Raw genomic sequence first — 25,723 nt, forward strand, 5'->3', positions numbered from 1 at the left:
AAAGCTACGCCCCTGCCCCTGCGGGCGTGTTCATGCCCATGAATAGAATTCAAACCGACAGAGACAGTCGCTTCGCCAGAATGCCAGCTCGTGCCTGTTTATCAGACAGATTTGACCACAAGTGCGTGCCCGTTTACCTTTTCCGGCAGCCTCTCCTGATCTGAAAGTCAGCAAATAGATGCGGTACGTTACCCGCACACAGCTGTCCCTCCAGGGCATGTGCTGGGCGGAATGGGTGGCATTGCTGAGGCCCTCTGTCACTGCCAGTGGAATGAAAGGCTCACATTTCATACCAATTCAAATATTCAGTCTGGTGAGCCTGGAGGGTCGTGTCATCTTTTTTTTTTCTGCCGGCCCCTCCCGCCCCCTAAACTCACTGTCTCCAGATGGGACATTAGATCTGGCAACTTAACATGTCTGGAATGAGCAAAGTCCAACCGCAGAGGCCGAGCCCGGCCGGTAGCGTGCGCTGTCCCAGGAAGGAATATTACCTCACTCTGCCAGAGGCCTCACAAATATATATAAGTCCGCAGACTCGTGTGCCCACAGAAGAACTGACTTGGCCACTTAGGGGGGATTCTTCTGCGCAGAGGAACACAGGCAACATCACCTGGCAACCATGATGCTGAAAGTGGAAGAACTGGTAGGTGCTGCCTAATTTTATGGTAGAAACAGGGCACTTTTTAAAGAAGAAAACACATTTTTTTAGCTCAGTCTTTTACCTTTATATATACTGTTCTGAAAGTGACAATTGTTTACTATACTTTGCACAACCAAACCTGTGAGGTTTATTTTTTCTAAAACTGTACAACTCAGATTTCTAATGTTGGTTAGATAGTGTATGAGATGCATATTTCATGTCTTCCAAAAAAAAAATCTAGGTGTGCCTGAGAATATTTCTCTCAAAGAAAGTGAAAAATAAACTTTAAGCCGAACTAATAGGTACAGCAGATTTAATTCAGTTTGTTGAACACTTCCCCGAGAAGTTTAACATTATTTAAAAGAATTCATCCACAATTTAACAAAAAACATTGTGGTCTGGATTTTTAAAAATGTGAGCCCTGTAGAGCACCCAAATCAAACCGTGACAAAACAATGATTTAGTTGTTTATGATTTTAAAGAGAACGTATGGTCTAAAGAGAGCATGTGCTGTATTAATCCATGTTAACTTGTGCGTTGCCTTCTTTAAATGTAAGTATCTCTCAATTGCACCTATTAAATCCATTGGCCTCAGAAGAGGTCCCTGGAGATGGGCATGTCTCCACCACATTAAGTTACTGGGCTGCACCGAAGAGAGTACCCAGCTTTTCCATTTAAAAAATTTTGATTTTTGAGTAAAGGGCCAATGCCTGGCTTTGTTTCAACTTCTGTCTACTTACAACTCACGATAACTTTTCTGGCCTGCAGGTCACAGGAAAGAAGAATGAAAACTCAGAAACACAGGAGTTCCTCCCAGGTGGCCTTGAGAATGGGGAATACGAAAGTGCTGTAACTTTAGAGAAACAGGAGGATTTGAAACCCCTTCGCAAATCTTGGGCATCCCTGGAAAAGACCAGTTCCAAAGACGAGAAACAACTAAAGGCCGAGGTATGGCGGGAACATTGTGCTTGATTGTTGTAGCATCATTAAAAACACCATGCACAAGGGGAATATTCTGTTTTAGAACACATACTCATAAACATTGTCTGAAAGTCTATATGCATTTACCTCTCTGGAGAGATGATACATCTGGCTATGTTGTGAAATGTTGCTTTCTGATAGTCTGATAGTACATGATCAGCACCTTCTGCTATTAAAGCCCTACATTTCTGCAGATAATCAAAGTCCGTCCCAGGATGTTGTACTTCAGAGTGGTTCATTTGCTTTTTAGTTTGATGTTTTCTTAATATGCTTCTCAAGTCCCCCCCATCCATATTGTTGAGAATAGACATTTCAGAAGCTACTGCAGTAGAACACTGGAAATACAATAGACGCCATCTTGCCTCTCCTCCAGCAGACCTGGCAGGACTTTGCACTTGGGTTGTTATAATTGTAGTATGCTAAGATTCAACACTGCCCGAATATATTCTGCCCACCAAAAGGGCACTGAGAGCAATCCTGCTCTGCCACCCTATCTGAGAACGTGTCCTAAAACACACTGTCTACCAGTTGAGTTGAGGTGAGACAAGCATTGAAGCGGGCACATGCATGTACCTTTTGAGAGTCTTTAAAGAAATATATATGCCTTATGGTGAATTTGGGTAGTCTACTGAATATAAGCACCTCACTAGTGATCACAGAAAGTCTTTTGACTGTCGTAAAAGGAATATATCTTCCTTAAAAGCAATGTCACTCTCACTATCAGAGTGGGTCATTGTACTGATATTTGCATAGGGCATTGCTGCTGGTGTGGTTCTATTGTGTGTCACAGACTTTGTGCAATTTGGTGAAAGCCAGAGCTTGAGCTCTCTGCACACAGTGTCGGAAATGAACAACTTCTTCCCTGAGTCCTGATTTTCTAATATCTACTAGAAAAGCAGTGTTTTCCTGGTTATAATGAGTCTGACTTTAAGAGTGGGTGCTATTTTTTCAGGTATAAAGAATGACAAATAAATCAGTCTGAGATCCAAATGATATAGCTAAAGGGAAAGAACTCTTAAAAACATTCAAGAGTAGAGAAAGAATTGTGAACAAGCTCTGAAATAGAGTAACACAGATAAATATATGTCTAAAATGGAGCTTTTTACTATGTTTCTAGTATGGGAGGGAAGGGCTTTCCTATGCCTCTCTGTCAGAGAGCGAGCTGTTTGCAATGGAAATTATATAACACAGAGAATAAGCAAATAAAAATCAGTTTTGGGATTTGGTATATCTATATATATTTCATTACTAAATTATGCTAGGGATTTGTAGATTTGTGTGAAGATGGTACACATCATGCAATTTGTAATTACTTCCGAGTTGCTGAGCTTCAGTTACAGAATACGTTGTCTGGGGGAAAAAAAGTTTTATAAAGCATTTTCTTGCCAACACTTTTTTATGTTTTATTTTGTGGGAAAATTCTCCCATTAAACATATTTTTTGTCTGCAGCCAACATTTAACTTAAGGTTTAATCAGCTATTTGTTTTTTTAACTTTGTAAACTTTGTGAGATTCCTAAAGATTATAAGGTTCTTTTTTAAATAAAACCTGTCCTAATTGTGAGATTCTCAAAGATTATAAGGATCTTTTTTAAATTAAACCTGTCCAAATAAAACCTGTCCTAATTGTGAGATTCCTAAAGATTATAAGGATCTTTTTTTAAATAAAACCTGTCCAAACGTTTGTACCTTTGCTTAATCCTAAAAAATACCTTACTAGTTGTATACCCCTCTGTGTAATATCTGTATATTTACCTCAGTGTCATAGTTAAAACACCCGCTAGCTGCCTGGTTTTAAAAAACCTAATCATAACTGATGACTTTTAATATTGTATATGAATCCATAAATAGGTATGTGGACTTAATAAATATAACATTTAAAATTGGGCATTCTTGCAGCATTGTGCATATCACAAAGCAAGCACAACTGTTACTAGACTGTAGAATAGTCACTGTCTATGGTTATTTCTCCCATATTACCAGACATTCTGAGTTTACAAGTGGAACAGTATATTCATTTTCAACAGTCTGTTGGAAAAGAGAATCGGTAATTGTATCAGAAAATTTGAAAAATGGCTTGAATATGTACATCTTAAATTCTACCAATTTGTATTGGAGAAAGTAATTTTCAACACAGACGGGAATCTGAGGAATGGTGTTGAACAGTCAATATTTCGCCAAACTGAAAGGCAGACATTATTATCAAACCCAGTTGCCTAATAAACTAAGCATGTAAGTCCATGTACCACTGTTCCAAAAATGATCATAATGTGCATGGGTGCTCTGCTTATTAGTGAAGCGTAGCCCAATCAATGTTGCAAGTTATCAGCTCTTCAGGACCCACCCAATGTCATTCGAATACTCAGACACAAAAGCACACACACACACACACGTGCACCCACAAATCAGTTCGTACCAACCACACTCACACATAGTGGATATATGTTTTCATTATTTCAAAGAATTAGGATACATAATAAGTTATGAGTAAACTCTAAACTTCCAGGTAAAGTAGATTGAAACAGTGAGCCCTACACAGACTGTTTAAATGCACTTGAATGGCAACATTCTGTCTGCAAAGTAGGAATAATTCACAAATTGAATAAATGTTCAAAGAAAAAAAAATCCTCTTTGAACCTGATAATCAATGGTTTTTAAGGCACTGTAAGATTTTTTTGTGGAGCTAATTGGCAAATATGACAGAAGGAGGCCCTATACTGAAATTGACAAGGTGGAGACAGTAAAGGATGTTTTACTTGTACACCATGGAGGCTGGATGGTTGAAGGGGTCTGTAAATTAAAGGAGAGAGGGAAGGGATTAACCTAATGCTAGACTATCATAAATCGAGTGAGTAGGTATGCATGAGGAAATAATTAGACATAGAAAAGGGGCTTAGGGCAGTCGGAAGAGGAATGCAGCTGCAATATTGTTTGTGAAAAGAAAAACAAATCTGCAGCTTTCCTTCAAAAACCCACAAAAGAGTTTGCCACAATTACTCCTGTCATTTTGAATTCAATGTATGTGCCTTTCAGCTCATAAAGAAGAAACTCGAGCAGAGACCAAAACTTGAAAACTTAGACGATCTTCAAACTATTATTACACTCAAAAAAAGGAAAAAATGCAAGAAGGTTAAAGTGCCTGTGGAGAAAGAACCGGAGCCGGAAGTGATAGTAAGTGTCTTGTTTCAAGAAGCCTCTGGGCTGCATTGCAGTGTTGACATTCAAAGAACTATTTATGACGAGATTTTTATTCACGTATCCCATCTTCCCTCAGACTGAATCTGTGGACCTGGTCACATTCTTGAAAGCTGCCTTGGAAAATAAGCTTCCAGTAGTTGAGAAGTTCCTGTCAGACGGAGGGGATCCTAATGCATGTGACGAGGTACTTTTATATTATACAAGGTCGTCCTGTTCTCGCTAATCATTGTTCAAAGTGAATACAATGTACTTTTCTTGTCTGCAAATATGTTCACTCGCTTTACCTCAGTTTAGGAATATTAATATAGTTTACGAGAAGAGCTACTCAGTCAGTGGATGTGGCAGTCATCATGCAGTAATAAATCAGGGGCAGCTCCTCCACTAAGGTGGAAGAGCGTCATCCCACTACCTTAACCCTTTGCACGCTGCACACATTCTCCCGCTGTATGGGCGAATTAGCGAGTGGGCGGGATTTGGACGGCCCCCGGCTGTCCTCCACACACGCCCACTGTCATATGGCGCGGCCAGGGGCCGTCCGCAGCACCGAAGGGGTTAAAGCACAGCAAAAAAGGAAAGAAATAAAATGATAATAACGAGATGTTATTATCGTTTTGTTTTCTGTGCTGGGGCAGTTTTGTGGGTCGGGGCTAAGCTGCGCAGGAGGAAGCAGTGGTGGCACCCCTCCTAAGTGCGCATGAATGTTTGGCCGGCACTCAGGGGCCGGCCAAACATTCAATACACTTTGCATGTTCTCCAACCTGGGTGCATTACCGCCTGGGTGGAAGACATGCCCAGTGTCCCATTCCCCATCTGAGCGCCGAACAATGGCACTCAGACCAAACACAACGCTGCATATCCTGATTCCTGCTCGAACAGAAGCCAAGAAGAGGACGGAAGAGAGGTGGCGGCTGGCCAGCCGGCCTGCAGGAAACTGTTTTCTTTCCACCCCATCCCCTCCTGCCCACCCCCCACCCGCCCCACTACTTATTAGCAGGAGCAGTCACAACTGCATCTAAAAATCACAATGCTGCTCCTCTGCCTTCTGTGAGTGGAACAAAAAAATCAGCAACTAATTGTGGGCTAAGTTAAATTGCTATCACCGGACACTAACTCGCATTGGAAATGTCAATTGATCTGGCTTAAGAATGGGCTTTCAAGCCACACCTAAAAATCCATGTACTTTAATGACGTCCCTTCTGCCATCTATGATGCTGTCAGAGAGAAATTCCATTTATGATCTAGTAATTTAAGACACTTTTATAGTATTGCAATTGCATGTGTGTGCCCCTAAAGGTTCAATCTCAGACAGCTGAATAAATAAACAAACGATCACAGCTGTGTGGAGGGCAAGCACTTTTTAATGGAAGCACACTACTTCTGCCCACCATGGGGGCAGAGCCAAAGCCCCTCTCCTGGTGATACTCACATAATTGTTTGGTGACTGCTGCGCTGTCAAGCCAGACCATAAAAAGGCCCAAATGCCCAACAGCTCACTATGGATAGATGTAAAGCCCAATGACTGATGTTAGTACCGAACCTAACGACAGCGAATCACAAAATGCTTGGGGGAATATTTACAAGGAAGTGGCGAAGCGAGGCGTTAGCCTTTTTGGCTTAACGCTGCGCTCTGCCTCTTCTGAAACGCAGGGCTGCCCAGTATTTACAAGAATGCAGTGCAGCCTTGCGTTTTCCCCTGCACTGGCACCTATTTAGCTGCCTAGCACCAACGCAGGCACCCTTGCACCATAGTGCAAGAATGCCTGTGTTGAGGGGAATTATTGTTAATGTGCAGGAAGGTGTCCCTTCCTGCACATGAACAATCTGAAATGGGGTTTTGAAACTTCTATGTGTGCTTCCTAATGCAGTACACATAGAAGTTGCAAAACATAATTGTTTAATGATTGTTTATGTGCAGGAAGGGACACCTTCCTGCACATAAACAATCAATGGCGTTTTTCGGTTTCTATGTGCGATGCACAACGCAGCACACATGGAAACAGCAAAAATTAGGAGAAATTAAACATTTCTCCTTGTTGCTCCAGGGTAAGACCAGGTTTTCCCTAGTCTTTATTTTGGCACTGCTCCATATTTACGCCACACTTTTAAATATAGAGCAGCGTCAAAATCAATGGGTGTTGCAGGGGAGTGCCCACCACAGCACACGTTGCTTGCCCCTTTCACGCTAAATATAGCGTGTAAGGGTACCTTTTTCGCAAGGCAGCGTTAAGCAGCTTAACACCGCCTTGTGACTAAGGCGCAGCCCCCATCACCACCACAACGTCGAGGAAAGTGATGTTGTGGTGGAGATAGGGGCTTGCAATTATGCCCCTTGGTTTGCAGACAACATATTTTTCTCAGTAGGTTCACAACCTAGTTAGTTCACCTGAAACCACTTTGGTAGAATGATTCACTTAGCCATACAGAAGCTTATAATTTTTTTCCAGAGTCACAAAAAAACACAGCTTGAAAGCTAATGTTGGCTTCAAATCCTCTGACTCACAGTGTATTAGCATGTCAGCTAGTACAGACCTTGATCATTGCTCAAGATAAGGTCACATCTTATCAAGATTTAACACTGTGACGCCACATTCAGTCTATATAGCTACTAGTGTGGAAGCTCGATGTGTCCATTGCTCAAGTCTATCTGGCACCAACTCTGTGTATTCAACGTGTTTCTTTGCTTATCTTTCCATTGGAGCAGTGTCTCTTTTTAGTGTGATTTATGTAGTTTACTGTTGTTTACACGTTGGCTGACAGAGTCACTGATGGCCATGTGTGAGTGTCTCACCACGTCATCACATAATCTTAGAGACAGAAATACTAGGGATGTGTGACCCCTTCAGTTTATTGCTAACATGAATCAATGGAATCTATCTTATGATTGTCATTGAACTAACAGTCATCAGGAGTGAATGGAGTGTGAGTTAATGCTTTTTTGTCCACCGTGCTACTCTAGACAGAGACCAACCATATGAAAATCAACCTAGGCTCTGCTCCATTAGGAACGGCCAAGCCCAAATTATTAGGCCGGGTCTCCTCTAGTTAGGCACACCAGAAACCCCAGACTTGTTTCAGCCTACTTAGGGTTCATCAGTGAAGTACAGGTTGAGTCCTATGGCACAGTAAGAAAGGGGGCCCACATCTAGACATACCCAGTGCACTTAGGTCATCTAGTACAGCAAGCAAGAAAGTGATGGGAGGAATGCTTGACTTATTTTCAGCCACAGATGATTGGTCAAGCTGCATCCCAGTTCACCATTTTTCACCCCCTGTTCAGCTTTAACCCCTTCACTGCAGCGGCTATTCCGCCGCAGTGCTAAGGGGGCGGAGGGGGGGGGGGCGCGCGGAGGGCGCATGCTGGTGACGGAACCGCTCTGTCACCAACCGCGGTTGCACTCTGCTCATGACGGAGCGGTTCCGTCACGGCCCCGCCCACTCAATGGAACGTTCAGCGCAGGCGCGGAATCTGCGCCGCGCAGGCGTTCCGAGCGGGCCATGATGGAACCGATCCGTCATCAGCACAGCGCGACCGCGGCTGATGACGGAGGGGTTCCGTCACCAGCAGGGGAGGGGTTAAACAGAGATCTGTCATATGCAAATCTGTTTTGGTTCTGCTTCTATAGGAAAAGTTGAGCCCGAACTTTTACATTTCTGTTGTTCTCACATGTGTTTAAAGGCACACAAAGTAAACTGGATTTATTTATGTTTTTTTGAATTTCATCAGAGTACGATTAAATCCAAGGATGTATGACAGAGAAATGTAGAATGCAGGTGGATGGTTAACAATAGGCAAAAGAAAATCTATTATTTCACATAGACTATATGTGTAAAAATCAATTTTATTAAGTAAACATCAATCCTTTCTCTTTCCACTCCCTCCAAAAATCAAAAAGGAAACAAGATAAATATCTGCAAATGCACTTTGCCACATACACGTTTCTTCTGTGATAGATAGGATAATTAATCATTGATCCTGTTGCAAAAAAAATGTGAATAAAACTATTTAAAAAATTAAGTGCTTTATGCAAAGATCAGTGTGTAAAATGCATGTAACATGATAATTCTTCCTATTACGATTAACTAGGCATTGTTCACTTGCACAATTCTAAACCCTGTAGATACAAAAAAAGCTCCTTAGGGAATACTGCCAAAACAAGTGTTTTTTTGTATACATGTTTAAGGGCAGCCAATCAACCGTCTAATGAACAATCAATGGTTGAAATTGCTTTCTTAGAAGATCACATTATAAAGCCACAATTTTATTTGGTGTGCATCTTCACAAGAATGCAGATGTATCAAGTATTTAGAGTTTGTGTAGTCAATGCCACTCCCTTCCTCAGTTTCAATTAGGGAGGGTTCAGCGTATACGCTACGAAAATTGTGTAACACATGATCTAGTTCTCAGGTGCTTGTTGGCCATATGTTTGTGAGTTGAGTAGATTCCATAGGGCTACACTGAATACAACAAATACTGCCATATCAAATGCGGGAACTGGGCATGTCTAGGGTACTTTGACGTTTCTTTGCGGTCTCTATAGAGAGTTGACCAAGCCCCAAGGGCTACAAGTGCTTTCTATTGGTCACGGTTTACGTTAACTTGGTGGTTAAACACAATTATGGAGAGCAATGCAGTTGTAGGCACATGCAGGGCGGAGGTCGTGGTTCTGCGAGGCGAAGTTAGGCGTATAGTGAATTAAGGGGAGAATACAGCTGTATGTCCCATTAGCAGTTGAACTGGAAGGCTGTACCAAATGATTGGGACTGAAAGGCGGGGAACGAATTTTGTTGAAAATCTCATGGAACTGGTGACCTCTACTGACCAAACCATGTTCCGTGGATGTCTAGAATATCCCCACAATGCTGTGAATGGCAGAGGAGATTAATAATTTGCCTATTTTGTATGTGAGGAGGTGGGGCCTCTGAGCAAAGGGCTAGTGGGATTCACTCAAGGACACAGTAGGTATTGACACATGTAGGGTTGGCCTTTAGCATGGGAGTGCTGGGCACAGGCCCGAGACGCAAATTTGCTGAGGGGTGCATGGAGCTGTGGGCATAGGAGCGGCCCATGCTGGTAAGAGTAGTGGGGCGGGTAGGGGGCAGTCAACAGACAATGTGGGAAAATGCAAATAAAAAAAATAAAACCACTTACCTTGCTCTTTATCTTTTTTTTATTTTTCCTTGTCGACTTCGCCCACCCCACCCTACTGCTCTTACCTGCACGGTCCACTCCTGTGTGTACATTAAGTTTATACCAACAGCAGCACCCTTCGCATCTTGCTCCAGCCTCGTCCTTGCCTGTTCGTTTCTGTCTGATTTGCCACTGAGGGGCAGATTTACAAGCCCCTTGCTCCTCATTTACGCCGCCGTTGCATCACTTTTGTGACACAGTGGCGGCACAAATCCTGCTCCATGGTGCGGGGGTACATACAACGTGACGCGTCACGTTGTAATGCCCTGTGCCACATGTAGGCGTTCCTGTGCAGGGGGTGGGGAGGGGGGCGTGCCGGCGCAGGAACGCCTCCTAAAAGTGGCTGAGTGAAATCTACAACATTTCACTCCATCACTTTTAGGCCCATGCTGCGTCAAAACCCTGCGCCTGCCTGAAGCAGGCGTAAGGATTGACGCAGCATTAACTAGATAGGGCCCCCAGAGAATTGCTGGAGCTGCGTCGTGCTTGCGACGCAACTCCAGCAATGCAGCCCTTTTTTCAGGCACAGATGCGTCTCGCATCTGTGCTGTTTTTGCCCCATGGTGCTCCGCAGTGTAAATGCGGCGCATCCATGATGGCGGAGCTGTGCGCACAATAACAAGCGCATCCCTGCTGATTTGCAGGGATGCGCCAGTTATTGTAAATATGTCCCTTAAAGTGGTTTTAGTCCTTCCTTATCATACAGCGAGTGATGCATTTAACACCCTTTTAGCTCCCTCCCTTGCCTTCCCCTTCCCCCCACCTTCTGACCCCTGCTGGCATACAACAAAATCATCATCTCCGTGAGGCAGCTAAGCTATTGGTAATTTAAGTGAGCTGGGGGAGGTCCGGGGAGGTTTGTCTTCAGGGGCCAGTCCCTGCTAATTATCATTGTACTGACCAGTGAACACAAAAGGGACCTACCCGCTGTCTCATTTAATTCACTACCATCAGCAAGAGCGCCATATTTCTCTCTGCCCATGCCCAGGGCGTTATCTTAGCAAAGGCCAGCTCTGCACACATGGCGGTACCCATGATCAATGAGAAGCTTCAGGTATGCCTTTTCCCAATGTGCGAGGCTCGATCTAATTCAGGAATATTTATAGCATCAATATTTATCTGATAATATTTTTTAGACACAATATATTATGTTATATGTGGCAAAACAGATAAAACTGGAAAACAGCTGATTCTGCATCTATTTGACAAAGTTGAATATGTATGTGCTTGGATGTATTGTCCTGTTAAATGTGAAGTGGCTGGAATTGTCTGATATGTGGCTCTACCAGAATAGAATCCCCGCTGTAATTTAATCTGCCACAGCACAGTACCCCGGTGGCCATGACAGACTTCACCTGAGGGTTACAGGTTTTACTTCTTGTAACCTTGTCATGAGAGATGCTGCAGGTTAAACAAAAAACATAACACGCCTATTAAATCACCCCTCAGACAAATGACAACATAACAGCCACAAAGTGATTGTCAAGCCTCACCGTTACTTATTTGATGTTTCTTGAAGTCAGTGCACCTTAAAAATGGCACCCACAATTATATAAAAAGATACAAATTATACAGCGCCGAAATTAAATATCCTGTTCACACTTAATAAGAAGAACGATTGGGGTACACTAAACCCATGAAGAACTAAGGGACAAGCTCGTGCTTATTTCGGGGGTACGGGCTAACTCAGTAGCCACAGTACAACACGGTCGGCCTGGTTTATGCTTGTATGAGATATACAGCTCTCCCTATCTGGCAGCCTGTCAGCGACTCCTGATGAGCGAGGATGAATATAGAAATGATTGACTTGTCCTTATTCAGCGGGCACATGTCTGCATCCCTGGCAGTGACGATGTCAGGCTAAGCAAATACGCTAAGGATAGAACGAGCTTGAAGAAGTTAGAATGCCCTTCAGAGGTAGTGGATGTGTGAAGGGAAGGAGAGATTTCATGTTCTCTCAAACTAACACCATATTTGAGAAGTAGGTGGGTAGACTAGGCTGTTTAAAACAGGCCATAAGAAGTAATTTCTGGCCATGTAACTTTGCATGCCAAGAATGGTAAATTGAGGTTAGAATGCCTCACTGCAGGACAAAATAACCCCAAAGAAGGCACGGAGACATGCTACTTGTACTGGATACCTCTTACTATTTATTCAAAGACTACCAACACTCTCGCTTATTTATATGTAATAACCCTGGAGGCCTGTCATCAGCCTGGAATCCATCCACACCAAGATAAAATATGTCTGATCTAAGACTGCACGCTCTGGGTGCAGATCCAGGCATGGCCCAAAGGCATGGAGAACAATGAACAGGGCTCGAGTCGGGGTACCACGCGAGTGGACGGCGTCCCCCCACTTATTCTACCGGGGGGACACCGTCCCCCCTGCCAAACAGCTGGACTTCACTCTTTGGCCTCTCGGGGACGAGGAGCTCGGCACCTTTCGTGACTGCCACTTCCTGTCGTGACGTCACTTCCGGTGACAGCGTCTCCGCACTTCTTTTTTTACGACTTGTGCCTTGACAATGAATGTGTACATTTCTGCACACCTTGTGTTAAGCTGTTTGTTTTACGTACACATTGATCCATACCTCCAGGAAAAACCACATCATATCTCCCTGTTACCAAATATCTCCCCATGCCCCACCCGCTTATCTTCCATCAGCCTTGTGTTGGCATCACACCCAACAGTACGTGCCTCAAGACCATCACTTAGGTGATACTCGTGTGGCTGTGAATAGCCGTCCAGGCATCGAAACTCTTACACACACACACACACACACATATCTCGAAGTTGCCTGCTTTGGTGGCACGCAGTATTGTAAATGAGATATCCTACGAATTCAATGTTAATAATATTATCTCCATATGTAAACTGTCAGTTTAATTAGTTCATGGGAAATAAAACAAGACTACAACACCCAGAATCCAGTAGGCTGATGCACAAAGCCCAGGACTGGAAACTCTGTCCGAAATTACATAGAAGGAGCTGCTCACTCTAATTGAAGATGAGAGAGCCAAGAAGTACATCTAAAGAGGAAGTGCATTGAAGGAAAACAGGAAATGGTTTGCTGTGAGAAGGGTAAGGAGTGGATGAAGTAGAGGGAATTTGGAAAGGGAAAGAGAAATGAGGAAAAAGGGACATCAGACCAATAAGGATCCAGAAGAGAACAGAAGATTTGAGAAGAGATCAAGTGAAGGAGAAAGCAGAGAATGGTATTAGAGCAAAATGGGCAAAGTAAAAGAGAGAGATGAAGGTGAAAGCGGAGAACATGCACCAGTCCAGGGGAGTCTCACTGTGACATGTCCATCAACCTCCTGACCGAGTGTCAAAAATTGCCATTCTTGTACTAGTTCGTCGGTGGTGTCATTTTTTGCCCCAGTGGACTAGTGCAAATATTGGTGTAAAATTGCTTTGCAAAGGTGCAATTCATGTAAGTGATCCAGAGAACATGTGGCACCTCACACACTCACTAGACCATTCTCTGACCTTGCATCAATGTGATGTTGCCCGGGGCGTTGTTGTTACTGGTGCCATTTGTGATGTTATGATCGATTGTAGCACAGAACACCATTATTGGGTTATGAGTGGATTCCCAATGTAACATATGTGCACATGCCTCCCCAGTACAGATTTCTTTTACAGATAGACGTGGATGTGCAGCACTCACTGTCTCGTTGCTTATGAAGAAAAAAACGCATTGTTTTTTCCATATATCAACATGAAATTATACATCAATTAAAGACACCGACGACTAATGTGCTTGATTAATATATGCACCGCATATTTTGTGTTAATAATATAAGAATTATAGTAGGATATTTCGCATCAAAGCCGTATGTCTGTCCAATGTTAATAAAGCAATCATGATTGTTGTATATATCTTAAATATATTAATGCATTTTTGGGTCTCCTATTTTTTTTCAGTACAAACGTACAGCACTGCACAGAGCATGCTCAGAAGGACACATGACCATTGTAGAAAAGTTAATAGAGGCCGGAGCGAAGATTGAATTCAGAGATATGGTACGTGATTCTGATTTTTTTTTAATAAGAAAATGAAAATATACTCGATTTTATGACTCAATTCAATTAAAAACTTACTTTAGTCGGTACATAATAGATATCAAATAAATATCATTCCCCACACTTAGCCCTAATAACCACCCTCCATTATTCTCCTGGAACTTACAGCAGCTTTTAAGAAGGCACAGACCCCGAAATATACTTCATCTGAGTCTAAGAGAAGGCGGTAAAACAATGCATCCCTGCACTTCCCAAAACCTCCGATTTTTAAAATCGGTTTAATAAATAATTTGAAATATGGTCTAAAATACATACAAAAGAACATAAAATGCATTACGGATTGACCTGAATGATCATCGCAAGGGCAGGTAGCCTCTGACGCTATCTCCTGGGCATTGACACTCGGGAAAAATAGAAGCCTAGCCATGGAACCTGCCGTAAATCGAAATTCAAGTAAGTCACAATATGCTTTTACAGTCATCTTGTTCAGTTTGTTTTCAAATCTCCGAGAGCGACAGATATCTGCAAACAGTGACTTACCCTTCATTTTATGTGATTTCCTAATTGTGAGTGGCGAGTCACATAAAATTGAACTATTCAGTGCATCACAGGCTTTATGTATCTAGGCCAACCACGGAATGGAAGTCTCTTATTTAAATTCAGGCAGTCCGTGATGATTTCCTCATTAAAATTTGCCTCAGGATTAGACTACATCCCAACCCACAAAGCTGAAGTGGAGCTGTCTGAGGTTACCAGTAACCTCAGACAGCTCCACTTCAGCTTTGGCACACAGCCACCGCTGAGCATTAGACGGCATTACCCGCCTGTCTTCAAAAATCCTTGATTGTACGAAGGTTTTGTAGTGTAGTTCCTATATTCCCAAGAGGCTCTGCGCATTGGAATAACATAAACAGCAGTATAGACGTAGGACTGAGGTCATCTAGGTCTCTACTGACTATGTTAGACTTCATTAGTTTTGCCAGCTAGCTCAGAGGTCACTAGAAACTTTCTCGAATGTTCAGGAAAGGGTTAACCGTCCTGATTTAGACAAGAAGGGATTAGTTTCTGACAACCGCATAAACATGACAACTTTGCTACCTCAGAATAAAGAGTGTATCTCTAGAGTCGTGTGAAAACAATAGACAGGTATTTCACTCAGTCAATCGTGCATCCTTAGTTTCACCAGAGTGCAGAGAAACAGAGAGACGGGCGTTTTCAATAAAAGGTGTTGTTTTATTGAGCAGTCTTCTTTCTCATGCAAGAGAAATGAATTGCCATTATTGCAATACTTATTATAAAGTAAAGTGCGTACAGTAAAAGTAGTATTATGAAATAATACTGTTAAAGCATTGATATGGTTTCTTAGCCATATGATACTTTAAAATGGATAAAATATATACATACATAAAAACATTGACTAACAAACTCAACTGGTGCTTCTAAGATACGCCTACCCCGGTGTACCTGACCTAAGCCTAATACGTGGAAGGAGTAAGTAAGTTGCAGTTTTAAGTTAAGTTAGGTTTTTGCCAAGTATCGGAATCAAGAATTCTCTCTAAGGCTTTAATCAGCTCCGTACCTTGGTTATAGAATGAAGGAGGTCTTGTATCTCGATTCTCAGGACTCGATCTCCCAGCAACCCGCGAAGGTGACTTGGGAACACCGGAGCTGGATTTTCTCGGCTGGAGAAAAAGACAGCGTCTCTCTCAGTGCGTCGAAGGGAGGGGCGTTCTCCTTTTGCTCTGGCAACAGTTGGGCTCTCGGGCAAGTAGAACGTCGCTCTGCTCCCCACCACCGTGTGTTTGCTTAAGGCAACGTTGGTATATTTATACCTGAAAGGTGCCGGGTTTGACGTAAGGTTGGACATAAGACGTCCCTAAGAACTAACAGTTCTTTCTGGACTCCAGGAGTTCTTGTGCAAATCAAAACAAAAGCAATGGGAATTCCCGGGCTGCTGGAGGCTTGGTTTGTTTAAAGAACACGTTGTGCTTTCTGGGAGTCTATGGGAGTAGCCTTGCCGTGTTTTGGACTGCATGGGCTATTACTAAATATGGATATGATTCTTATGCCTTTATACTGAAACTATTTGTTATAACCACATAAGGGCATGAATCGGGAATATCGAATTAGGGTCCTAGATAGAAATACAACAGCTTCACCTCGTACTGGCCGCCAAAGGTCCATTTCTTTACTTAACCCGACTAGGACCGGGTTGGAATTATCACCGGTCCCCCGATATTGCTTTTCTTTCACACGAACTCAGCCCTGAAGATTCACAGGTAATTGCCCGTTTTGACGAAACACGTGTCGGCTGGCCTTTTTGTTCTTTGGATATCCTTTGATAGGACTACCATTTTTTAATATAAATAAATTATTTGAGAGAACCATCTGTTGACGATCTTATCCTTTGGTCTTGATACATGTGATAACCTTCACAGAAATCCAACCTTGTTTGTGTGCTCTAGACCTTGCTTGAATAATTCGGAGGAGGGGCGCCTCCCCACTCTCTCTCTTCTCAGAGGTTGTAGTTCTTCCTCTGACGAAGACACACCAACCTTACCTCTTTTACCCCTTACCTTTTCTCCTTAGCATTACCGTTGAGTGTTGAGCGCCACAATTTTCTGTATACTCAAAAAAAAACGTTCGCTGAACTCGCATATAATTGGTTCCTAATACAATCCTGCAGCAGCATTACAATCCAAAATCTCAAATCCATTTGGATAGACAAGCAGATGTTCCATTGACTGTAATAAAGTAGGTGAGTGCAGGATTCACTGATAGGTAAATTATAATGCGTTTCAGAAATGTGACTCGCCTTTACCTGGCGGATAGTTTGAGTGATCTACTCTTAGTATCGCAAGCTTGAAACTGGTTGGAAAGAATAAACCTTTTTTTCAAAATAACGTCATGAAGTGTTCATTGGCTTATGAAGATATAATGAAAAACAACTACATCTCTTTGCGTGCTTTTCTTTATTTTTAATTTCAGCTGGAATCCACCGCTGTTCACTGGGCTTGCCGAGGTGGGAGCTTGGATGCTCTGAAGCTTTTATTGAACAAAGGAGCACACATAAATGCCAGAGACAAGGTATGACGTGCGCCTTGAAGGCTAATATTTCGGGGACAGGTTTTGAAAGGCACAGTGCATTAGAAGCACTATCCAAGCCAATATTTTCCAGCGTGTTCCTTCAGTCTAACTTCGTTATTTCCCCTAAGTAGTTTTTTCTTTTTGCAAATGTTGATGGGAAGCTGGGACTTTCTTTTAATTGACCAAACCTTGCAAACATTGCACAATAATATAGTTTATTGTGGAAGCCTTACTTCTGGATTACATCGCGTGGAAATTCTGCGTTAAAGTTAAAATATTAAATATATTTTTGAAACAGTTCATTGCAAATTTGACTTACAGACGAATGTTACTAGTGTAGTGTTTTTATTTTAATTTTAATTGCATGCATAAAACTAATTTCTTTGCACACTCTATCCTAAAACGCAGTTGCTCAGTACTCCCTTGCACGTGGCTGTCAGGACGGGGCAGTACGAGTGTGGCGAGCATCTTATTGCCTGCGAAGCAGACCTGAACGCCAAAGACAGGGTGAGTAAACCGAATACACTTTACAGTAGCCTCTATTTCAATTGCTCGTGTGATGGAAATCTTCTCCACTGGTGTGGCATTGCTTCAGACACCAGACACCCTCCTATTTTTAGTCCTGGCTCCGGCACAAGATTATTGCTTTTGGATGTATTATTTATAGCTTTATGTGCTGCAACCTTCCAAGATGTCACCATCTTTTCCCAAGCCCTGAATTCTTGTAGTAATGTTATTCAGCCATGTGTTCAGTAGAGCCAGTGTGGTGCACAAAGAACCAGGTGTGACCGCATGCTTTGTCCTTTCAGGAAGGAGACACACCGATGCATGATGGGGTGAGACTAAATCGATACAAAATGATGAGGCTGCTGATTACTTACGGGGCAAACCTAACAATCAGAAATGACGTAAGTTTGACTTCTAAATATAATCTAGAAATAAATGCGATTTGACAGTCCGTTGATTGTCTAAAGCCAGTAACATGAACTTGAGTGCACAGCACAAAGGTTTAGGTAGATACATGTTTTCAAATTTCTCTGACGTTTAGTTACCCATTGGAACATGGGGTCTATTTGCATAACAGTGGTTTCATTAGAGAAAGTCAGCCATCTCATTGCCTATCTTAAATGGTAAATACTACCAGCTGTAAAAACCAGGAGCGTCAACCACAATCTGTAGTGCGGGCAAGATATTGGCACTACAGACCTGGCAATGGCAACAAGTGTCATAGAGTTGGATTGGACCGGTTCCCTTCACATGTGGTAAAAACCTACTACTGATAACAAAAATTATTGATATGTTAGTTGTTGAAAAATGTGAAATTGTTGTGCACTGCTGGTAGCAATAAACACTGCTCTACTTCTCAGATTTTCACCTGCAGATTAGTAAACTCAATGGAGTGGTACAGCGCTTTATAGAATGTAATGGCAGATAAAGACAATTACATACCTATGTTTATACTCACGATACCGGCTCAATCAGATTTCAAATAAATATTTGATTCTTTGATACCCGTAATTTGTAATACTAAACATGACACCTTGATATAAGCTAGAGGGGTAGACACACAGTATCATATGCCTAACTCTATCACACACACTCAACATTGGCATCACAATCTCATCCTTCAGTTACTAACTGATTAACACACTCATCTGTATTGGTGAAGATAGTATGACTTGACATTGCAGCATGGCGATCCCTGCAGGGTTGCACTTAACCACATCCTTAGTGCAGATCCCATTCTTTGACTCCCTCTTTACACAGAAACACATGCACATTACACCCCTTGAAATAATGCATGCACATCCATTTGTAGGACACCACATACCATGAAACATTACACCTGCACGTAGAGACGGTTGTTATGTAAATTCACAACATATGGGCATTCAAACTTGTACCCAAAAGGACCGAGAAACTCCTTTAGAATCTACTAGCCACACTCTCGCATTCCCACTGAACATCCATCTTCCAGTCTAGATCTCCACCTTGAACTCCTACTTTAGGACTACATGCCGGAGTGTTGGGGAACGTCCTCCATCTTGATCCTCCAACTTTCTTGCTACATTGGGGCAATAACCACAGGCTATCCCAACATACAGGCGCAATATGGATCCCTTATTCACACACAGATAGTTGTTGGTGAAGGTCACAATAGGCGTCATGCATATGCGACTCTCAAAGTAGGGCATCTCACAAACTGCAGATGACACTGCTAATGAACTCATCACAGTTGTTAGTGTCTTGTCTGTATCCCAACCTCTCGCTCTAGTAGTACTTACCTTACAAATGACTGCATCTTCCACTTAGTTTATTCCTTAACAAATCTGAAAATCACTAAATTAACCACATTCCCTTTTCACCACAAGCAGTACAGTGTCCGCCCTAATATAGCACAATAATTTTAAATAAGCAATTCACATTCTCCCAAAAATCCAATAATATTTTCACAGATTTGAACTCTTATGATGAAAAACAGTGGGAAACAATTAAATCCATCTGCTAAACATGATCTATCATGCTCAAGAATATTACTCCTTAAAATATATTCGTAATATTTCCCCAACATTGGAATATATATATATATATTGCACACATCTCTCCTCAAGAAGAAGAATTGAATACGCACTCACAGAGTCATTCTATCACGTATACTACATGGGTACTTTGACAGTTTATTAGTTCCTTTATTTTCCATATTTTGTTATTTGGCATTGTCACTTTCTTTTTATTCACAGCTATTTGACACACCTTGCAGTGTTTGCATTTGATGAATCCTTTTGTTTTCATCCACTGTATGCCTTTCTTTTTTTTGGTGTGGTCCTTGTAATGGCTCTGTATTAGTCTGTCTTTGAGATTTCTTGATCTTCTATAAGTTACTTGAGGGTGCTTACCCATTATTTTACTTGTTGTTGGGCAAGTAATGCATAACAAAAAGAGACCGGCCCACTGGAGGGCAGAAACTATTATTATTTTCTTCTGATGTGTAGGAAAATGTGCGTAAATCGTAATACAAACAAAAGAATGAAGTAAATAGACATAAGATATACGTGGTATCATAATGCCTGATTGTATGACCTGAATTATAACATTATAACATTACTTTAGCATCACTTGTGAAATAGTAGTCCAAAATGTAATTAGAACTACAATTCCCATGTCACTTCCGCTGTAAGGTACACAGGAAGTGATGTTTTTCAAAGTAAAGTTTTGGCGGTACCCTATTGAAATAGGAGGGGCTCAGTAATGTCTGTGTATTGACCGTGAGAAAGCTGTGTGTGCACAGCGAAACGCGTCAGTGCTTTGTGCTGGGAAACTGAGTACCAAATGGAAATAAATCGTGGGAAATCATAATGTCTCTGTGAGTGCGTATTCAATTCTTCTTTTTGAGGAGAGATGTGTGCAATTGATTAAGGCTGGGCTCGGCCGAGGAATACTGCACCGGAGTAAGCAGCGCCAGGGGTTTGCTAAACTGGAGCCGAACTGGTGAAATATATATATATATATATATATATATATATATATATATATATATATATATATATATATATATATATATATATATATATATATATATATATTACACACCCACAGATATGAAAATATACTAATAATATAGTTTATCTTCTTTACTGCAAATGTTGCTCAAAAGGTAGGAAATACATAAATATGCCCAAGAACGCTTCAACAGACCGATCCATGTTAAGAAATAATAGTTACATCAGTGCTGTGGAAAGGTGGCCAAGATTTCACACGGATTTCTTCACTTGACAAGTACGGCTGGTTCTTTGCCACGGTTATTTTTGTCACCTTGCAAGTGTCAGCAGTTAAAACCTGGGCTTGCAAATGACAGTAAGTCATTTGAATGAGATGCTATGTACAGTCAGTAGTTCACCAGCAAGGCATCTGCAAGTGATCTTTCTTCTTTTTTTAAACTCGATGACCTCATGCGGCTGGTGGAGCCTGAGAGGAGTTCTCCAGACTCCTGCTACCACAAAGCATTGGAAAAGGTTCACACTGAGGTTTAGGAACACAAAAAGGAAGTACATTATATAACTGGGAAAGCTGGGATTCTCATCTAGATTTTCTTACACATCTCTAGAATCCCAAACCAGGTCGACTGAACCTTTTTCCCTGATCTAGAAGTATAAAGGGAAGATTTTCAATGATAACTTTGAACAGCTTTACAATCAAATCCAAATAGAACTCAAAAGACCACTGACTAAGAACTGAAATTTTGAAGATTTATTATAAAGCCAAAAATAGTTGAACATACAAACACCTCAGCAAGAGGTTCAGAAAATAGACTAGCACTAATACAAACATAATCCAACCAGGATTCTCAGACGACTCAGAATAAAACGCAAACTCAATTCGAGTAACATTAGGCAAACCCAGAACAGTCCCCGCTTGAAGTTTGGACTGCATTTACAGAAGAAAAGGAAAATGATTAGTCTGTCCCTACACTATTCTAAAGTGACATCCCTACTTAACAATCCCTTCAGATCAGAGTAAAGGTGTCAGCAATGAAGACTTCCAAAGAAGTACATTCACTTTCTTTAGGCAGATAATCTAACTATCGAGATCGTTCTAAGATGGTCCTTCTTACACCCCACTCTGCCCTAAGTTCCCAATACTCTCTCTCTCTCTCTACAATTACCTACATCCTGATCTGTCAACTTCCTAACAAACTCTGCTCTCCACCCTCGGGTGCTGTTCCTATTACAAAATCCCAAAAACAGTTGACACGCCCAGAGGTACGCCACTCTGGCAGGTACAGATCTTTGGATTTTTCCAGCATGGCACCTCTCCATCAAGCGTCCGTTGGTGTGTCCTTAGGTTCCCGGCACCTTCTCAGCTGAATGCTGCACTCCCAAATTCTTTGGCAGCTGCTTTACACTCGCGCCTACTATCCTAACTCCTAAACAATCAACCCTTCTACCTAACGAGCCTTGTGGCCTTGCACCTTCAAGCTGAAACACATGGGAACATCTCTGCAAACATTCAAAGTTACAATTTAATATTTGCTGAGGACAGCTTCTTTCCCGAAGAGAGAAAATCATTCCTTCTCGACTCAGATTTAGAAATTACAGTAAGGCCTCTGCTGGTTTCAACATCTCCTAGACCTTTGCACATTAAATGCATTTCTAACATATCATGACATTTACAATTTCTCACCTTTAAGCATTAATTCTATTTTCAATGTAAGCAATATATCTTTCATATTAAAAGCCTACGCTAACTCACTCATTAATAAGCACGTGCATACTTCAAAAGCATTTCATTACAAATACGACATTTCACATGTGATTATATTTCTCTTCATTAAACACACATTATTTTTTAACCAAAACACTACGTTAGTCCATGATTAATGAACACCACTCTATATGTTATTCAAATCTACCTTAGTAAGACCCTCTAAATATGCGGGTGCTGACTACTCGGGATTATGGCGCACCCCTACAATTTTCAAAATAACATGGCACTCTCTCATAACTATAAAACTATAAATCTGAAAGTCAGGATTTGTTGCTTAATTTGGACCCATTCAAGAGAAGATACTGAGCTCATCCCCAATTTGCCAGAAAAAAATACAGACAGTAGTATGCCCACTCAGAGCTTCCAGACCCAGACACCAAAACAGGAAATTATTTATTGGGGTTGGGGGGTGACATCCCATACAGGAGCTATGCTCATGGCTTAGTAGAATGACATGTCCGCTATGAAGCTTATGTTTGACCTTGTAGTCCCAGGTTCAAATTTTCATCCTTTTGTTCTCACTGAAACTCACTGAAAGTCCCACTGAGTTGATGAAATGTTGCCAGCGTCAAGAAGTCCCTTCTCTGCTGAATGAGCACTTAAGAGAATAGATTTATGTTATGTATAGAAAGTAAATTTGACAGGTAGGCCTACAGCCAAGACCTCCCACCACATATCCCATGTGCTTGTTGTATATTCGAACAGTATCTGAGCTAATCGCAACAAGTATTCTTTACTCCTCCTGTATGTCACTCAGCTTTGTCATGAGTGTAATAAGCACCTTGTCATTCCTTTATCATCTATACATAAAAATATGTACTATGATCGTCAGTGGTATCATCAGGCAGATAGCCAATCTTGTCTTCTGTAGCTCCGCATATCATTGTGTACATGCGAGAAAGCGCCCCTGCTATATGTTATTAGAATATTGCTAATTCTGAAAAGTTCTGTGACCATAAAGAGGCACAATAGCAAGGGACTTTCAAAATTCCAATAATATAAAGTATTAACTTATTATAAATGACAAGGAGTGCCATTATCCTCTTAAAGTCACATTTTCCCATTTAAGGCTAATTATTTGGCTAATCTAGACAGGGCAAAGACCAATCATTACTCTCCAACTAGGTCTTACGGTACTTAGATTGTTACATGAGGCCACATGTTTATTTCACACCCAATAACGATTCAATACTTTTTAAGGCCTCAAAGTCACCAAAAAGGCAATTTTATTGACTGTTACTCATCCTCAAGACCTTGTGTCTGGTCTCTTTTAGAGCATGAAAATAATGCTAAACATGCTTATTTTAGCTCCAACACTGATGATCCACATCCAAAAGTAATATATAGTTGAAAGATGCTACATTTTAAAACAAATCACTTTCAGCTGTTTTGAGACGTTTCTGAAGGTCTGACATTTTTTCAATTCATTAACTACAAGCTTTACTGTTCTGAAACCATATATTATCCCATAGTCATTTATACAACAAAGAGTGCATTGTCAGTGCTAAAATAACACTTACCTTCTGCCGGGTCCCGCATCCCTGCTCCTGCTCTCGTCAACTCCAGGAACAGGAAGCACCCGGCACACAGGCTCCCCTGACCAACATTGCTGCATTGTGATTGGTCTGAGCACCGTGACACGGCGCTCAGCCAGTGGCTGGAGGGGTGGGCATGTTCTCCACGCAGGCTGTAATGCAGCCTGTATGGAGAACAGGGACAATGTGCATCACTGTTTTGGACGGCCCGAGAGGCCAAAGAGTCATTGCGCACTGAAGGAGAGTTTTAGCACTCCTCCCCTGATCTGCCACCCCGCCCCTCCTGCAAGCTGCCGCAGCAGGAGGGTAAAATATAATGAAAATATTAAGTTATTATCATTTTATTTTTTTCCTTTCTTTTCCTGCTGGAAGGCAGTAGGGCGATGCTCCTCTGCATTAGTGAAGGAGCCGCCACTGCCGGTGCTACATGCAAATAAAACATGGAATATGAATCCTTGAAAATGTTTTGAATCCTCCGTGATCTTCAGCATAATCATTTCTCTCCATTTGTTCACAACAGGCAGAGAAAACTCCAATGGAGCTGGTTCTTCAGTGGCAGAATGGAACCAAGGAACTTCTCAATGGACTTCAAGACAAGCCATACAAAAGCTCCCCTATAGACACCTTCTGAAGAAAGTCGCTCAAGCACTTTAAATGAATTCCTGATTGATTTTGTGTTTTGCATTGGAACAACCACAAACACGAGAATACAACCACAACGATTATCCAAAATACAAGAAAAAAAATGAGAAACAACATTCAATTTATAAATCTTATAGCAGTTGTCACCATTTACACTTTACAGTGTTTGGCAAAGATGTGTGGTTGATTGTCCTGATTAAGACTGACTTTATTGAGAACATTAAATATTCCACCACATTCACGTAAAGTGGCTTAATTTATGAATTTATATTTATTTATTTATTTATTTTTACTTCTTTTTAGGTAATGATCTATAAAGGTTCATCCGTAACTTTGTAACCAAAAAGTCATTATAACTGCTTTTTATTCATTTTCACATTTCTGTTTAAATCAGTCAATAGCACTGCACGGCTTTTTCAATGGGAAAAAAAACTTTCGGACTCATGTTTTAATAGCAATTTCTTGTAAATAGAAATTATCGGGATAATATTTCAGCAAATTCAGTTCTCCGACTGTGAGACAGTAGTGAGTTTTGAAGGCGGCATTGGTGGCTGGGGCTTCTTTGTGTGATGCACAAGTATAAAATACTAAAAAATTCAAGTACAGACAGCAATTCCTGCCTTACACAATTTGTTTAAGTAAGTGGCAGAAGTGACACGAAGAGAAGAGGTATTTCATTAGAATCTAAAATCTTACTTGGAAATGTTTTTGAGAAAGATTAGGTTTTAAAGGTTAATGTTAAGGACCACGTGGGCAGGGAAGTAATGGAAGTCAAGCAGGGCATTGGAGAAAAGAACCACACTATGGCTGTGGTAGGTATCGCACCGAATTCTGCTGTCAACGTAAGCAAAATGAGTGATGTATTTTTGTACAGTTTAACTGCAATTTCTGTACATTTTGTATTAATGGTCTGTATTTAAAAATTAAATAAATTGATTGGCTCTTTCTACATTGTGTTTCAGAGTGTCAAATGATGCTGAATGTAGTCGCACATTCATTACTGCCCACAGAAACTCAGCATGCCCATTTTCTTGTTATATGCAAACACAAGGAGATGATGGACGGAGCGCTGAAGCTTTTCAGACACTCATCCCAGTCACAGATCTGGGTGGAATCCATTATTTAGCTCATCACACCACCCCAGTTCAGATCCAGCTGT

General features: G+C 41.4%; 1 protein-coding gene across 1 annotated transcript; it reads left to right on the forward strand.

Moving 5' to 3' along the window:
* Window positions 1–505: 505 nt before the first annotated feature.
* On the forward strand, window positions 506–25,513 carry ANKRD1 (ankyrin repeat domain 1). The gene is made up of 9 exons (XM_086921975.1): window positions 506–643; window positions 1,409–1,588; window positions 4,654–4,791; window positions 4,895–5,002; window positions 13,937–14,035; window positions 17,024–17,122; window positions 17,531–17,629; window positions 17,932–18,030; window positions 24,443–25,513. The coding sequence occupies exons 1-9, from the start codon at window positions 620–622 to the stop codon at window positions 24,551–24,553; spliced, it is 957 nt and encodes a 318-aa protein (XP_086778101.1). The 5' UTR covers window positions 506–619; the 3' UTR covers window positions 24,554–25,513.
* Window positions 25,514–25,723: the final 210 nt, after the last annotated feature.

Source organism: Lissotriton vulgaris, chromosome 5 (assembly GCF_964263255.1).
Source record: "Lissotriton vulgaris chromosome 5, aLisVul1.2, whole genome shotgun sequence".
NCBI lineage: Eukaryota > Metazoa > Chordata > Amphibia > Caudata > Salamandridae > Lissotriton > Lissotriton vulgaris.